This window comes from Aethalodelphis obliquidens, unplaced genomic scaffold, assembly GCF_003676395.1.
Source record: "Aethalodelphis obliquidens isolate GAN/ISIS:26980383/991018 unplaced genomic scaffold, ASM367639v1 scaffold42, whole genome shotgun sequence".
Taxonomy (NCBI): Eukaryota; Metazoa; Chordata; class Mammalia; order Artiodactyla; family Delphinidae; genus Aethalodelphis; species Aethalodelphis obliquidens.
Genome location: NW_020837986.1, coordinates 14,976,111 through 14,993,664, shown reverse-complemented (window position 1 = coordinate 14,993,664; position 17,554 = coordinate 14,976,111). Strand labels below are relative to the sequence as shown.

The 17,554-nt window shown below is 37.7% G+C and overlaps 1 protein-coding gene across 3 annotated transcripts in view; it reads left to right on the top strand.

Moving 5' to 3' along the window:
• The first annotated feature begins 4,689 nt into the window (after positions 1–4,689).
• Positions 4,690–17,554, top strand: part of SIRPB1 (signal regulatory protein beta 1) — a 50,060-nt gene continuing 37,195 nt past the window's right edge. The window contains exons 1-2 of one of the 3 annotated variants that reach the window (XM_027078717.1): positions 4,690–4,819; positions 6,133–6,186. In XM_027078717.1, coding sequence (XP_026934518.1) covers positions 4,747–4,819; positions 6,133–6,186 — 127 coding nt within the window. In that variant the 5' untranslated portion in view covers positions 4,690–4,746. The remainder of the gene's footprint in view (positions 4,820–6,132; positions 6,187–17,554) is intronic. The other 2 variants (XM_027078716.1, XM_027078718.1) reach the window with 2 other exon arrangements.

Sequence of the window (17,554 nt, the reverse complement as noted above, 5' to 3'; positions counted from 1 at the left end):
AGTTTCTGTTGTACAACAAAGTGAATCCGCCATATGCATACATATTTCCCCATATCCCCTCCCTCTTGAGCCTCCCTCCCACTCTCCCTATCCCACCTCTCTAGGTCATTGCAAAACACCGAGCTGATCTCTCTGTGCTATGCTGCTGATTCCCACTAGCTAACTATTTTACCTTCGGTAGTGTATATATGTCAGTGCTACTCTCACTTTGCCTCAGCTTCCCCTTGATTTCAATTTGCATGGAATATCTTTTTCCATCCCCTCACTTTCAGTTTATATGGGTCCTAAGGTCCTAAGTGGGTCTCTTGTGGACAGCATATATATGGATCTTGTTTATGTTTTTTTTTTTAATTTTTATTTATTTATTTATTTATTTATGGCTGTGTGGGGTCTTTGTTTCTGTGCAAGGGCTTCTCTAGTTGTGGCAAGCAGAGGCCACTCTTCATCGTGGTGTGCAGGCCTCTCACTTTCGCGGCCTCTCTTGTTGTGGAGCACAGGCTCCAGACGCGCAGGCTCAGTAATTGTGGCTCATGGGCCCAGTTGCTCCGTGGCATGTGGGATCGTCCAAGACCAGGCCTCAAACCCGTGTCCCCTGCATTGGCAGGCAGACTCTCAACCACTGCACCACCAGGGAAGCCCTGGATCTTGTTTCCATTCAGTGAGCCTGTATCTTTTGGTTGGAGCATTTAATTCATTCACATTTAAGATAATTATCAATATGTATGTTCCTATTACCATTTTCTTAATTGTTTTGGATTTGTTTTTGTAGGTCCTTTTCTTCTCTTATGTTTCCCACGTAGAGAAGTTCCTTTAGTATTTGTTGTAGAGCTGGTTTGATTGTGATTAATTCTCTTAGCTTTTGCTTGTCTGTAAAGCTTTTGATTTCTCTGTCGAATCTGAATGTGATCCTTGCCGGCTACAGTAATCTTGGTTGTCGGTTCTTCCCTTTCATCACTTTAAATATATTGTGCCACTCCCTTCTGGCTTGTAGAGTTTCTGCTGAGAAATCAGCTGTTAACCTTATGGGAGTTCCCTTGTATGTTACTTGTTGTTTTTCCCTTGTTTCTTTTAATAATTTTTCTTTGTCTTTAATTTTTGTCAATGTAATTACTATGTGTCTTGGAGTGTTTCTCCTTGGGATTATCCTGCCTGGGACTCTGCACTTCCTGGACTTGGGTGGCTATTTCCTTTTCCATGTTAGAGAAGTTTTTGACTATAATCTCTTCAAATATTTTCTCAGGTCCTTTCTCTCTTTTCTCCATCTGCAATCCCTATAATGTGAATATTGGTGCATTTAATGTTGTTCCATAGGCCTCTTAGACTGTCTTCATTTCTTTTTGTTCTTTTTTCTTTATTCTGTTCCATGGCAGTGAATTCCACCATTCTGTCTTCCAGGTCACTTATCCGTTCTTCTGCCTCAGTTATTCTGCTATTGATTCCTTCTAGTGTATTTTTCATTTCAATTATTTTATTGTTCATCTCTGTTTCTTTGTTCTTTAATTCTTCTAGGCGTTTGTTCTTTAATTTTTCTAGGTCTTTGTTAAACGTTTCTTGCATCTTCTCGATCTTTGCCTCATTCTTTTTCCGAGGTCCTGGATCATCCTCACTATCATTATTCTGAATTCCTTTTCTGGAAGGTTGCCTATCTGCACTTCATTTAGTTGTTTTTCTGGAGTTTTATCTTGTTCCTTCATCTGGTACATAGTCCTCTGCCTTTTCATTTTGTCTATCTTTCTGTGAATGTGGTTTTCATTCCACAGGCTGCAAGATTGTGGTTCTTCTTGCTTCTGCTCTCTGTCCTCTGGTGGATGAGGCTATCTAAGAGGCTTGTGTAAGCTTCCTGATGGGAGGGACTGGAGTTGGGTTAGAGCTGTGTGTTGCTCAGGTGGGCAGAGATCAGTAAAACTTTAATCCACTTCTCTGCTGGTGGGTGGGGCTGAGTTCCCTCCCTGGTGGTTGTTTGGCCTGAGGTGCCCTAGCACTGGAGGCTACAGCCTCTTTGGTGTAGCTAATGGCAGATTCCAGGAAGTCTAATGCCAAGGAGTACTTCCCAGAACTTCTGCTGCCAGTGTCCTTGTCCCTGCAGTGAGCCACAGCCACACCCCGCCTCTGTAGGAGACCCTCCAACATTAGCAGGTATGTCTGGTTCAGTCTCCTATGGGGTCCCTGCTCCTTCCCCCTGGGTGCTGATTTGCACACTAGTTTGTGTGTGTGCTCTCCAAGAGTGGAGTCTCTGTTTCTCCCAGTTCTGTTGAAGTCCTACAATTAAATCCCACTAGCCTTCAAAGTCTGATTCTCTGGGAGTTCCTTCTCCCGTTGCCGGACCCCCAGGTGGGGAAGCCTGATGTGGGGATCAGAACCTTCACTCCAGTCGGTGAACTTCTGTAGTATAATTTTTCTCCAGTTTCTGGGTCACCTACCCAGTGGTTATGGGATTTCATTTTATTGTGATTGCGTCCCTCCTACCATCTCATTGCTGCTTGTCCTTTGTCTTTGGATGTGGGGTATATTTTTTGTTGAGTTCCAGTGTCTTCCTGTCTATGATTGTTCAGCAGTTAGTTGTGATTCTGGTCCTCTTACAAGAGGGAGTGAGCACACGTCCTTCTGCTCTGCCATCTTGAACCAATCCCTCCTTTGTCTTTTGTTATAGTGTTTCCTTAAAGTCTATTTTGTCTGATATGAGCATTGATACCCCTGTTTTCTTGGCATTTCCATTTGTATGATTTCTCTTTCTCATCCCCTTAGTTTCAGTCTCCAAATGATTTTAGAATCACTCTTTCAAGTTTCATGAAAAACCATTTTAGAATTATTATTTGATTACATTGAATTTATATATTAATTTGGGAAAATTGAAATCTTTTCCAATATTGAGTTTTCTCATTCATGGATATGATATAATTCCATTTATTCCATTTTTAAAGTAATTTTAAATTCATAGTTTTACATTTTTCCCCCTAATGGTCTTATACATCTTTAGTTACAGCTATCTTTAATAATTTGTAGTTTATGAAATCTTTAAAAATTATTATTACTGCTTTCACTAGTTTTGACTACTGGTTGTAATTGAGGTAGATCATCAATATTTGATCCAGCAAGCTTACAAAACTCTCAGCATTGCTAATTGTAAGGGCATTTGTGTGTGTGTAACTCTGTTAACTTTAATCCAATCATCCAAATTAGTTTCGTCTTTATCAAAGATTCATATCCAAATGATTTATAAGACAAATAGTTCTACAAGTTCTACATATGAAAACTTGAGTCTCTCTAACTTTCTGCCATTTTCCACCTCTGAGAAGAAACCACTTTCAAATCTTTTAACTGATTATTTTAGGTTTTAATGTCAAATGTCATACAGCATGCTTCTATAGCACCTCTTGTTTTCTCACTCTTAGGCATTATTTATTGATATCTCACTATGGAAGATGGGTATGTAATGTTTTGTTACTCCTGACCTCATGACACATACACACATTTTATATCCTTATCATCCTAAAATAAGCATAGTTTTGGATAACTTAATAGACAGTGTCTATGTTATTGTGTCTATGAAATTCTTAATAATAGCTGAGTTTGTAACATTCTCAGTTTTGTTTCACGTTGATCCTCTTGTGTGTATGTTTGTGTAACCACCACCATGGTCAGGATGCAGAACATTCCATGACCACAAAGTCTCCCATGTGCTAGCCCTTTAAAGTGACACATCCTCAGCAAACCAAACCTCTGGCAAATGCCATTCTGTTTTCTCCTTATATATAATTTTGAGACTGTTATATCAGTGGAATTGATATTATGAGATTGTCTTTGTTTACTCAACATAATGCCTTCAAGAGACTTTCAGTTGTTACACACATATATAGCTTATTCCTTTGTATTGCTGAGTAGTATTTCCTGCTATGGATGCACCACAATTTGTTAAACTGTTCACTTGCTGTGAGACATTTTAATTTTTTCCCAGTTTTTTGCTTTACAAAGAAATTTGCTATATCTGCACCAGTTTTGTGTGGACATAGTTTTCATTTCTCTTAGATAAATGCCTGGGAGTATAATTTCTGGGTCCTATAACCCACTTCCTCTCCTGAAAGAAGTAGGAAACAATTCCTTTTTTAGATGCAGGTGATACAAATTCTGAGGTCCTCATTGCACTGTGCTTTTGGGCTAAGTTTTACCAGTTATATCAATAAAGGGTTGGAATAGAAAGTCATTTCAGGAGCAGATCTAGTTCTACCCCATATTTGAGAGGCCCTGGAGAACCCTCTTCCTTGTTTCAGTTGAGTTCGTCTTTGTTGAGGTAGGTTCCAGAATGAGGCCACAAGCCAGCCACATCCTAGCCTCCTGGGCTTGGGACTTTGGAACACAGCCCACAACCACAGATCCTTCTGGGATCTGTGAGTTTGCCTGGGGCTTCCAAATAGGGGTTCACCATGAATGGAGTGAGGGGCCCAGTGGAGAGAACAGAGACCCCAAGTAGGGAGCAAGTTTATTTCTGTTAGGCTTGTCCAATCTGTCTGAAAACATAAGATGAGTAACTCCTCACTTTCCATCTGATTTCTCTGCCTGATTTCCATTTCACCATCTGAAGCAGGAACTGTCTATAACCTAGAAGCAGATTAAGATCTCACAGCCATTTCATCTCATCATAGGCACTTCCTCTTACATCATTGGGAGGTGGGGCTTCCTTCCTTTCCACAGAGCACAGAAGTACAGGTTCTCCCCAGGACACACATTTGGACAGAGCAGGCTTCCACGATGCCCATCCCTGTCTCTTTGTCCAACCATCCTCCTCCTTGCCTGCTGCTGACTCTACTGCTGGGACTCACAGGTAAGAATTCCTTGGGGTAGAATCCCCTTTCCCTGACCCCTGGACCTCCCCCTGCCCCTGCACTTTTAGGTCTTAAATGTAAACATGGGTGTGCCACCTGGGCAGAAGTCCACAGAAGTCCAAGGACTGGGCATTATTCAAGAGCATGAAATCAGGGATCTGAGCATTTTCTCTGTGGATCCATTGCCTGCAGCTGGTTACCAGAGGCATTGAAACAGATGATGCTTCAAACACGAACAATGACAGCTTTGTGTGTATTAACTTGTTTCATCCTTGTTAATCACAGCATCCTAGTGTGGTAGCTATGAGTATTATCCCTGATTTGCAGATGGGGAAACTGAGGCAGGGACAGTAACTTGCCTGACATCACCTATCTAAGGCAGTGGAGCACAGGATTCTTGTCCAGGCCATACAGCTCCAGAGTTGATTCTTTTAACCATGTTGTGCTGCTCAGCTTCTCAGAGAAGGCTAATGGAAGAAAAATCAGAAAATTCTGAGAAGGAAACAATAGATTTATCATCACCCATCATGCCACTTGGAGGACAGCAGAGTTAAAATCTTGCAATGTGTACTCCCAAATTTTTGTCAATGATGTGTTGGATGGTTTTTCTATGTGTTAAATTTTTTTTCACTAAGTTTTAAACATGTGTGTTAATTTCATTTGATCCTCAAAACAACCAGTACACTAGCATACTAGGTTACACTTTAATACATGTTTGTGGATGCATGTATTAATGTGTGCGTGTGTGTATATATGTGTATAAGTGGGTGTGAGGAATTGTTCCCAGACACATTGGATTTCAAAAAGACTTCCTTATTTTTCCCTTAAATCATTTTTCAGTGTACATGAGATGATATGATCAGATGTTTAGTCTTTGCTGTATTTCAGCAACATCCCTCCTTTTCTACTTCTCTATAAATCTACCCCTTACCCACACCCAAGACAAGAAAACTTCTCTCCTGGTAAATGAGTAGAATTTTGTGCATTACTATCTTGGAGTCCACTCTTCCATGCTGGATAGGGGTGAGGAAGAAAAGGGGATATCAAAGACACAGAGACTCTTGCCTATATGACCTATATATTCATATCCATATCTGTATCTGTAATTATATTTATATCCATATCTATAACTATCTATAGCTATATCATTGAATGCTAGTTGAAGCCTCCGTGCTTCAAGAAATCTAATGAGTAATAACTTCATTTTCTTGAACACTCATTGTATGCCAGACACTGCTGGAAATCCCCACAGCTGTTAACTCATGTAATCATTATATCCAAGCTCGATACTCTTGTCACCCCTACCTTACAGATAAGAAAACTGAGCAAGGAGAAATTCAAGGTCACTCAGTGGTACATGGCAGAGGTATGATTTGAACTCAAGCAATCTCATACTAGAGCTCTTGATTTTAACAATTGCTCTTCTTGATACTGTGGCCCTGCTTCCATCCCATGAGATTTCTTCAGTTTCTACCAATGGGTGTGTAGAAGGGTGGAGTGTGGGGAAGAGGGTTTGTGGTTTGCCTTTTTCTGGGCTCTTCTGCTCTTATGCAAGTTCCTTTTTGTTTTTCACCAACTCATCTACATGAGAAACTCAGTTTCTGACATAATTTTCACAGAGATTACCCACTTAGAATTAAATGCCTCAGAGAGATGTCACACTGGGCAATTCCCACAACATACATATATTTTTTGCATACTACTATATGCCAGGAACTCTTATAGGAACATGGGGTGCCTTGGTGAATAAAAGTCAAAGTAGTTGCCTGCATGGGTATTTATCTTAGTGGAAGAACTGACAATAAACAATAGACTTATAATTAAGTAAATAATGTAGTATATTAGAAAGTGATACGTGTTAAAAAAAAAAAAAAAAAGAGTAGCCAGATGACAGAATTTGGAGAATCTGTAGCTGGGGATGTATTTTAAACCTGGTAGTCTTGTTGGGGCGGGGGGCATCACTTAGAAGGGGAAATGTGAACCAAGATTGAAAGAAGGTTCTGGAGTGAGCCATGTGGTTTTCTGGGGGAGGAGACTTCCTGACAGGAAACAGCATGTGCAAAGGTCCTGAAAGTAGAATCATCCTCCTGTGTTTAAGGATTTGGGCTTTTGCTCTGAGTGAAATCGTTGCTATTGCAGAGTTTTGAAGGGAGAAGTGACATGATCTAACATGAGTTTTAATTTATTCTAGCATTTCGTTGAGAATAGACTGCAGAGGACACAGACAGAGGCAACTAGAGCATTTGAGGTCATGACATTCATTCAAAAAAACGTAAAAGTGGGTTGCACCTGGAGAGTACCTAGTAGAGACAAGAGAAGGAGTTCAGATTCTGGATGCACGCCGAAGAGGACGCAACAGGATTTCTTGATGTGTAGGATTTGTGGTGGGAGAGAAAAGCTCCAAGGTTTTGAGACCTGAGCATCTGGAAGAAGAAAGGGTATTCAGGTGAGATATAGAGGGTGTAGGGGAAGTTCAGTTCAGTTTTAGATGTTTTAACTGTGGGATGTTTATTTCTATCCAAAGAAGATGACGAGTGGATAGTTGGACATACAAGTCCAGAGTTCAGGGAAAAGGCCTAGACCAGAGAGGTAATAGGAGAATTATTGATACACAGATTGTAGAGTTTTTGCTATCCCCTGGCTCCTCTCAACTCTCTGATCCCTCTTTTCTCCTCCTCTCCTTTCATTTCTCCCTCCAACATTCTTTCATATTTCTTCCCATTTTTGTCTTAGCAGTTCAGCTTCCCTGATCTCACTCTTCTTCTCCAGACTTAAAAACCCAAACCACTTGATATTCTTGACACATCACAGGACCTGCCCTGTAATAGCATGTGCCCTCCTTAGGTGGCATGATTGGTTAGAAACAGTGCTTAGTGGGTGGGTTTACCAGCTCACACTCTGCAAAGGTGAACCACAAATTTTCTCCCTAAGGAGTAGGGAAGAAATAGAAAAGAACACAGGATTTGCTTGTGGCGCCACAACAGCCTGCTCCTCTGGTTTATATCTCTGCAGTTAGACCCATGCCTGTTTAGTAGGACATTTCAGAGAAGATGAAATGTGTTTACATTTCTCTGTATCTCCAGAAACTTGGTAGTCAGTGAGGCTGTGAAATCAGCCTGGAAAACTTGCAACTGTAGTTAAATGATTGGCCCAGTAGTGACTCATGTCCCTTCAACTCATAACTCATTGTCCAAACATAGTCAACCACCCACAGTTCTTTACAAAACACGATTTTGGAGTTTACTGTTTCCTTGCTTGCCTCCACGGTTCCATCTCCCCATTCACTTGTAGGTTTCTCAAATGTATCAGCGTTTAGAACCACACATTTTATTTTATTTTGAGCTATTTAGTCCAATTCAAAGGCTCTGCATGGGGCAATCATCTTATTTCGGTTCACATCTTTTATTGCATTAAAATATACATAACATGAAATTTACCATTTTAACTATTTTGAAGGTTACAAAGTGGCACTATGTTCCTTCACAATGTTGTGAAGCCATCACCAGTATACATTTCCAGAACTCTTTCAACATCTGTAGCAGAAACTGTATCCATTAAGCTATAACTCCCCATTTCTCCTTCCCTGCAGCCACTGGTAACCCGTATTCTACTTTTTCTCTGTGAATTTGCCTATTCTATGGACTTCATATAAGTGGAATCGTCTATTTTCCTTTTGAATCTAGCTTATTTCACTGAGCATATTTTTAACGTTCATATATGCTGTGGAAGGTGTCAGAATATCATTGTTTTTTAGGGCTGAAATATATTGAATATATTTCATATATATTTATGTGTATATGTGTATATATACAAATATATATATATATCACATTTTGTTTATCCTTTCATCCATTAATGGAATTTTGGGTTGTTTATACTACCCCTTTTTATTGAAATATAGGTGCTGTAAAATATTACATAAGTTACAGGTGTACAATATAGTGATTCACAATTTTTAAAGGTTATACTCCATTTATAGTTATTATAAAATATTGACTACATTTCTGGTGTTGTACAGTATATCCGTGTAGCTCATTTTATATATAATAATTTGTAACTCTTAATTACCTACCCCTATATGGCCCCTCCCACCTTCCCTCTCCCTGCTGGTAACCACTAGTTTTTTCTCTATGTCTGTGAGTCTGTTTCTTTCTTGTTATATTAACTAGTTTGTTGTATTCTTTAGATTCCACATATAAGTGATATCATACAGTATTTGTCTTTGTCTGACTTATGTCACTTAGCACAATGCCTTCCAAGTCCATCCATGTTGCTGCAAACACAAAATTTTCATTCTTTCTTACAGCTGAGTTGTATTCCGTTTATACACACACCACATTTTCTTTATACATTTATCAGTTGATGAAATTTTGGGTTGTTTATATTACCTTTTGGTATTGAGAATAGTGATGCTATGAGCATTGATGGACAATTGTATGCTTGAACTTCTGCTTTTAATTATTTAGGGTATACACCTAAGAGTGGATTTATTGGATCATATAGTAAATTCTACGTTTAACTCAAGAAAATAACAAAGAGTTAAAAAAACGTTTTAAAAAACACTAGTGTTTCCACGGAGATGCCATCATTTTTGCACTCCTATCAGCAATGCACAAGAGTTTCAATTTCTCAACATTTTACCAACCCTTATTTTCAATTGTTTTGTTTTGTTTTGTTTTTGGTAACAGCCATCCTACAGGATATGTAGGGGTATCTCACTGTGGTTTTAATTTGCATTTTCCCAATTATTAGTGATGTTGAATATTGTTTCACATGCTTATTGACCATCTGTATAACTTCTTTAGAGAAACATCTATTCAATTCTTTTGTTCATTTTTAAATTGAGTTGTTTGTTATTTTGTTGCTGAATAGTAGGATTTTTTAAAGTATTCTTGTTACATATCCCTTATGAGATATATGCTTTGTAAATGTTTTCTCTCATCGTGTAAATTGTCTTTTCACTCTCTTGATAGTATCCTCTGATGCAGGAAAGTTTTAATCTTGATGAAGTCAAGATTAAAATTTCTAAAATATTTTTTTGTTGCCTTTGGTGTCATATCCAAGAAAGTATTGCCAAATTCAATGTCATGTTTCACCTGTGAGTTTTTCTCAGAATTTTATAGTTTTAGCTCTTACATTTAGGTCTTTGATTATACACCATTTTTGTATATGGTGTAAGGTAACGATCAGCTTCATTCTTTTGCATGTGAATATCAAGTTTCCTCAGATTCATGTATTGAAAACACTGTTCTTTGTCCATTGAATGATCTTGACACCCTTGTTAAAAATCACTTGACTATATATGTGAGGGTTTATTTCTAGGTTCTCTATTCATTGCCATTTTTCTATATATGTTTCTTAATGTGCATACCACACTATTTTGATTATTGTAGATTTGTATTAAGTTTTTAAATCTGGAAATGTGACTCCACAAATTATGTGCTTCTTTTTCAAGATTGTTTGCTGAATTGAGGTTCCTTGAAATTTCATATGAAATTTAGAATGGGGTATTCTAGTTGTGCAAAAAAAAGTCTTTGAGATTTTAATAGGGATTGTATAGAATGTTGTAGTTTCTTCAGGTAATATTGACATTTTAACAATATTAAGTCTCCCAATCCATAATAACAGGATATTTTGTTCATTTATTAATGTCTTCTTTAATTTCTTTCAGCAATGTTTTGTGCTTTTTCATGCACAAGTCTTTCATTTCCATGGTGAAATTTACTCCTAAGTATTTTACACTTTTGGTAGCTATTACAAATGAAATTGCTAGCTTAACTTCCTTTTTGGATTGTTTGTCACTAGCGTGTAGAAAAGCAACTGATTTTTGTGTGTTGACTTTATATCTCAAAAATTTGCTGGATTTATCTATTAACTCTAATGCTTTTAAATGTTGGAATCTTTAGAACTGCTACATGAAAAATCATGTCATGTACAAACAAGAGAATTTTACTTTTTTCTTTCCAATTTGAATGACTTTTATATATTTTTCCTGCCTAATTGCTTTTGTTGGAACTTCCATTATTGTGTTGACTAGAAGTGGCAAAAGTGGGCATCTTTGTTCTATTCCTGATCTTAGGGGAAAAGCTTACAGAATTTCACCATCAACTGGGAAGTTAGCTGTGGGTTTTTCACATATGACTTCATTTATTGGGCAATTTTCCATCTATTCCTAGTTTATTGATTGTTTTTATCATGGAAAAGGTTGACTTTTATTAAATGCTTGCTCTGCATCAGATGAGATGATCTTTTTTTCCTCTTTATTCTATTAAAGTGGTAAAATGAATTGTTTGATTTTCATATGTTGAACCATTTTCACAATAAATCCCAGTTGGTCATGGTGCATAATTCTTTTAATATGCTATTGAATTGGGTTTGATAACATTTTGTTGATGATTGTTGCATCAATAGTCATAAAAGATATTGGTCTGTATTTTCTTCTTATTCCTTTGTCTGGCTTTGGTGTCAGAATAATGAGGAGAATGAGTTTTAATAGGCTCTGAAAAAATTAAGAAGTCTTCCTTCCTCTTCACGTTTTTGGAAGTGTTTGAGGAGGAATAATGTTAGTTTTCTTCAAAAGTTTGGGAGAATTCAGCAGTGAAGCCAAGTGGTCCTGGGCTTTCTTTGTTGGGAGGTTTTTGATTATTGATTGAATCACTTTGCTAGTTATAGGACTACTCTGATTTTATATTTCTTCATAATTCAGCCTTGGTGTCGTGTATTTCTAGAAATTGGTCCATTTTATCTAGGTTATCCAATTTTTTGGTGTTTAATAATTCATAGTACTCTTTTATAATCTTTTTTATCTCTGTAAAATTATTAGTATGTTCTTTTATTTCTGATTTTAGTTATTTGGGCCTTCTCTCTCTCTTTCTCCCTGTTCTTTTTTTTTCTTAGTCAATCTAGCTAAAATTTTGTCAATTGTATTAATCTTTGTGAAGAACCACTCTTGGTTTTGTAGATTTTCTCTGTTTTATTTTAAATTCACATTTTATTTTTCTCTTCACTAATCTTGACTATTTCCTTTCCTTTCTAGTTTTGGGTTTCGGGTTTACTTTAATCTTCTTTCTCTAGTTTCTTATGGTGTATAGTAAAATTACTGTTTTGTGATCTTTTCTTAAACGTCTGCATTTTCAGCCATAAATTTCCCTTTAGGGTTGCTTTCTGTGCATCTCACACGTTTTGGTGTTATGTGTTTATGTTTTCATTTTTCTCCAGGCATCTAATTTCCCTTTTGATTTTTTCTTTGACCTACTGATTTTTTTTTTTTTCGATACGCGGGCCTCTCACTGTTGTGGCCTCTCCCGTTGCAGAGCACAGGCCCTGGACGTGCAAGCTCAGCAGCCATGGCTCATGGGCCCAGCCGCTCCGCGGCATGTGGGATCTTTCCGGACTGGGGCACGAACCTGTTTCCCCTGCATTGGCAGGCAGACTTTCAACCACTGTGCCACCAGGGAAGACCTGAGCTACTGATTTTTTAAGAGAAGGTTGTTTGATTTCTATGTATTTGTGAATATTTTATTTCCTCTTCTATCATCGATCTAGTTTAATTTTACAAACTATTTGACCAGTGCGCTGCTTGAATAGCCCTTCTTCAGATTCCACTAAGTTGCCTTGTCGTTCATCCTGTGTGACAATGACACATACATAGAGTTTTCTTTTTTTTTTTTAACATCTTTATTGGGGTATAATTGCTTTACGATGGTGTGTTAGTTTCTGCTTTACAACAAAATGAATCAGTTATATATATACATGTGTTCCCATATCTCTTCCCTCTTGCGTCTCCCTCTCTACCACCCTCCCTATCGCACCCCTCCAGGCAGTCACAAAGCACGGAACTGATCTCCCTGTGCTATGCGGCTGCTTCTCACTAGCTATCTACCTTAAGTTTGGTAGTGTATATATGTCCATGCCTCTCTCTCACTTTGTCACAGCTTACCCTTCCCCCTCCCCATATCCTCAAGTCCATTATCTAGTAGGTCTGCATCTTTATTCCTGTCTTACCCCTAGGTTCTTCATGACATTTTTTTCCCTTAAATTCCATATATATATGTTAGCATACGGTATTTGTCTTTTTCTTTCTGACTTACTTCACTCTGTATGACAGACTCTAGGTCTATCCACCTCATTACAAATAGCTCAATTTCGTTACTTTTTATGGCTGGGTAATATTCCATTGTATATATGTGCCACATCTTCTTTATCCATTCATCCGATGATGGACACTTAGGTTGTTTTCATCTCCGGGCTATTGTAAATAGAGCTGCAATGAACATTTTGGTACAGGACTCTTTTTGAATTATGGTTTTCTCAGGGTATATGCCCAGTAGTGGGATTGCTGGGTCATATGGTAGTTCTATTTGTAGTTTTTTAAGGAACCTCCATACTGTTCTCCATAGTGGCTTTACCAATTCACATTCCCACCAGCAGTGCAAGAGTGTTCCCTTTTCTCCAAACCCTCTCCAGCATTTATTGTTTCTAGATTTTTTGATGATGGCCATTCTGACTGGTGTCAGATGATATCTCATTATAGTTTTGATTTGCATTTCTCTAATGATTAATGATGTTGAGCATTCTTTCATGTGTTTGTTGGCAGTCTGTACATCTTCTTTGGAAAAATGTCTATTTAGGTCTTCTGCCCATTATTGGATTGGGTTGTTTTTTTGTTATTAAGCTGCATGAGCTGCTTATAAATTTTGGAGATTAATCCTTTGTCAGTTGCTTCATTTGCAAATATTTTCTCCCATTATGAGGGTTGTCTTCTGGTCTTGTTTATGTTTTCCTTTGCTGTGCAAAAGCTTTGAAGTTTCATTAGGTCCCATTTGTTTATTTTTGTTTTTATTTCCATTTCTCTAGGAGGTGGGTAAAAAAGGATCTTACTGTGATTTAGGTCATAGAGTGTCCTGCCTATGTTTTCCTCTAAGAGTTTGATAGTTTCTGGCCATACATTTAGGTCTTTCATCCATTTTGAGCTTATTTTTGTGTATGGTGTTAGGGAGTGATCTAATCTCATAGTTTTATATGTACCTGTCCAGTTTTCCCAGCACCATTTATTGAAGAGGCTGTCCTTTCTCCACTGTACATTCCTGCCTCCTTTATCAAAGATAAGGTGACCATATGTTCATGGATTTATCTCTGGGCTTTCTATCCTGTTCCATTGATCTATTTTTCTGTTTCTCTGCCAGTACCATACTGTCTTGATTAGCTTTGTAGTATAGTCTGAAGTCAGAGAGCATGATTCCTCCAGCTCCGTTTTTCGTTCTTAAGATTGCTTTGGCTATTCGGGGTCTTTTGTGTTTCCATACAAATTGTGAAATTTTTTGTTCTAGTTCTGTGAAAAATGCCAGTGGTAGTTTGATAGGGATTGCATTGAATCTATAGATTGCTTTGGGTAGTAGAGTGATTTTCACAATGTTGATTCTTCCAATCCAAGAACATGGTATATATCTCCATCTATTTGTATCATCTTTAATATCTTTCATCAGTGTCTTTTAATTTTCTGCATACAGGTCTTTTGTCTCCTTAGGTAGGTTTCTTCCTAGATATTTTTTTCTTCTTGTTGCAATGGTAAATGGGAGTGTTTTCTTGATTTCACTTTCAGATTTTTCATCATTAGTGTATAGTAATGCCAGAGATTTCTGTGCATTAATTTTGTATCCTGCTACTTTACCAAATTCATTGATTAAATCTAGTAGTTTTCTGGTAACATCTTTAGGATTCTCTATGGATAGTATCATGTCATCTGCAAATAGTGACAGATTTACTTCTTCTTCTCCGATTTGGATTCCTTTTATTTCCTTTTCTTCTCTGATTGCTGTGGCTGAAACTTCCAAAACTATGTTGCATAATAGTGGTGAGAGTGGGCAACCTTGTCTTGTTCCTGATCTTAGTGGAAATGCTTTCAGTATTTCATCATTGAGGACGATGTTGGCTGTGGGTTTGCATATATGGCCTTTATTATGTTGAGGAAAGTTCCCTCTATGCCTACTTTCTGCAGGGTTTTTATCATAAATGGGTGTTGAATTTTGTCAAAAGCTTTCTCTGCATCTATTGAGATGATCATATGGTTTTTCTCCTTCAATTTGTTACTATGGTGTATCATATTGATTGATTTGCATATATTGAAGAATCCTTGCATTCCTGGAATAAACCTCACTTGATCATGGTGTATGATCCTTTTAATGTGTTGTTGGATTCTCTTTGCTTGTATTTTGTTGAGGATTTTTGCATCTATGTTCATCAGTGATATTGGTCTGTAGTTTTCTTTCTTTGTGACATCCTTGTCTGGTTTTGGTATCAAGGTGATGGTGGCCTTATAGAAGGAATTTGGGAGTGTTTGTCCCTCTGCTATATTTTGGAAGAGTTTGAGAAGGATAGGTGTTAGCTCTTCTCTAAATGTTTGATAGAATTCGCCTGTGAAGCCATCTGGTCCTGGGCTTCTGTTTGTTGCAAGATTTTTAATCAGAGTTTCAATTTCAGTGCTTGTGATTGGTCTGTTCATATTTTCTATTTCTTCCTGATTCAGTCTTGGCACGTTGTGCCTTTCTAAGAATTTGTCCATTTCTTCCAGGTTGTCCATTTTATTGGCATAGAGTTGTTTGTAGTAATCTCTCATGATCTTTTATATTTCTGCAGTGTCAGTTGTTACTTCTCCTTTTTCATTTCTAATTCTATTGATTTGAGTCTTCTCCCTTTTTTCTTTTTTAACATCATTATTGGGGTATAATTGCTTTACACTGGTGTGTTAGTTTCTGTTTTATAACAAAGTGAACCTGTTATACATATACATATGTTCCCATATGTCTTCCCTCTTGCGTCTCCCTCCCTCCCACCCTCCCTATCCCACCCCTCCAGGCTGTCACAAAGCACGGAGCCAATATCCCTGTGCCATTCGGCTGCTTCCCACTAGCTATCTACCTTACATTTGTTAGTGTGTATATGTCCATGACTCTCTCTCGCCCTGTCACAGCTCACCCTTCCCCCTCCCCATATCCTCAAGTCCACTCTCCAGTACGTCTGTGTGTTTATTCCTGTCTTACCCCTAGGTTCTTCATGACATTTTTTTTTTCTTAAATTCCATATATATGAGTTAGCATACGGTATTTGTCTTTTTCTTTCTGACTTACTTCACTCTGTATGACAGACTCTAGGTCTATCCACCTCATTACAAATAGCTCAATTTCGTTTCCTTTTATGGCTGAGTAATATTCCATTGTATATATGTGCCACATCCTCTTTATCCATTATTCCGATGATGGGCAGTTAGGTTGTTTCCGTCTCCGGGCTATTGTAAATAGAGCTGCAATGAACATTTTGGTACATGTCTCTTTTTGGATTTTGGTTTTCTTAGGGTATATGCCCAGTAGTGGGATTGCTGGGTCATATGGTAGTTCTATTTGTAGTTTTTAAGGAACCTCCATACTGTTCTCCATAGTGGCTTTACCAATTCACATTCCCACCAGCAGGGCAAGAGTGTTCCCTTTTCTCCACACCCTCTCCAGCGTTTATTGTTTCTAGATTTTTTGATGATGGCCATTCTGACTGGTGTCAGATGATATCTCATTGTAGTTTTGATTTGCATTTCTCTAATGATTAATGATGTTGAGCATTCTTTCATGTGTTTGTTGGCAGTCTGTATATCTTCTTTGGAAAAATGTCTATTTAGGTCTTCTGCCCATTTTTGGATTGGGTTGTTTGTTTTTTTGTTATTGAGCTACATGAGCTGCTTGTAAATTTTGGAGATTAATCCTTTGTCAGTTGCTTCATTTGCAAATATTTTCTCCCATTATGAGGGTTGTCTTTTGGTCTTGTTTATGTTTTCCTTTGCTGTGCAAAAGCTTTGAAGTTTCATTAGGTTCCATTTGTTTATTTTTGTATTTATTTCCATTACTCTAGGAGGTGGGTCAGAAAGGATCTTGCTGTGAATTATGTCATAGAGTGTTTTGCCTATGTTTTCCTCTAAGAGCTTGATAGTTTCTGGCCATACATTTAGGTCATTAATCCATTTTGAGCTTATTTTTATGTATGGTGTTAGGGAGTGATCTAATCTCATAGTTTTACATGTACCTGTCCAGTTTTCCCAGCACCACTTATTGAAGGGGCTGTCCTTTCTCCACTGTACATTCCTGCCACCTTTATCAAAGATAAGGTGACCATATTTGTGTGGGTTTATCTCTGGGCTTTCTATCCTGTTCCACTGATATATATTTCTGTTTTTGTGCCAGTACCATACTGTCTTGATTACTGTAGCTTTGTAGTATAGTCTGAAGGCAGGGAGCCTGATTCCTCCAGCTCCTTTTTTCGTTCTCAAGATTGCTTTGGCTATTCGGGGTCTTTTGTGTTTCCATACAAATTGCGAAATTTTTTGTTCTAGTTCTGTGAAAAATGCCAGTGGTAGTTTGATAGGGATTGCATTGAATCTATAGATTGCTTTGGGTAGTAGAGTGATTTTCACAATGTTGATTCTTCCAATCCAAGAACATGGTATATATCTCCATCTATTTGTATCATCTTTAATTTCTTTCATCAGTGTCTTTTAATTTTCTGCATACAGGTCTTTTGTCTCCTTAGGTAGGTTTATTCCTAGATATTTTATTCCTTTTGTTGCAATGGTAAATGGGAGTGTTTTCTTGATTTCACTTTCAGATTTTTGATCATTAGTATATAGTAATGCCAGAGATTTCTGTGCATTAATTTTGTATCCTGCTACTTTACCTAATTCATTGATTAGCTCT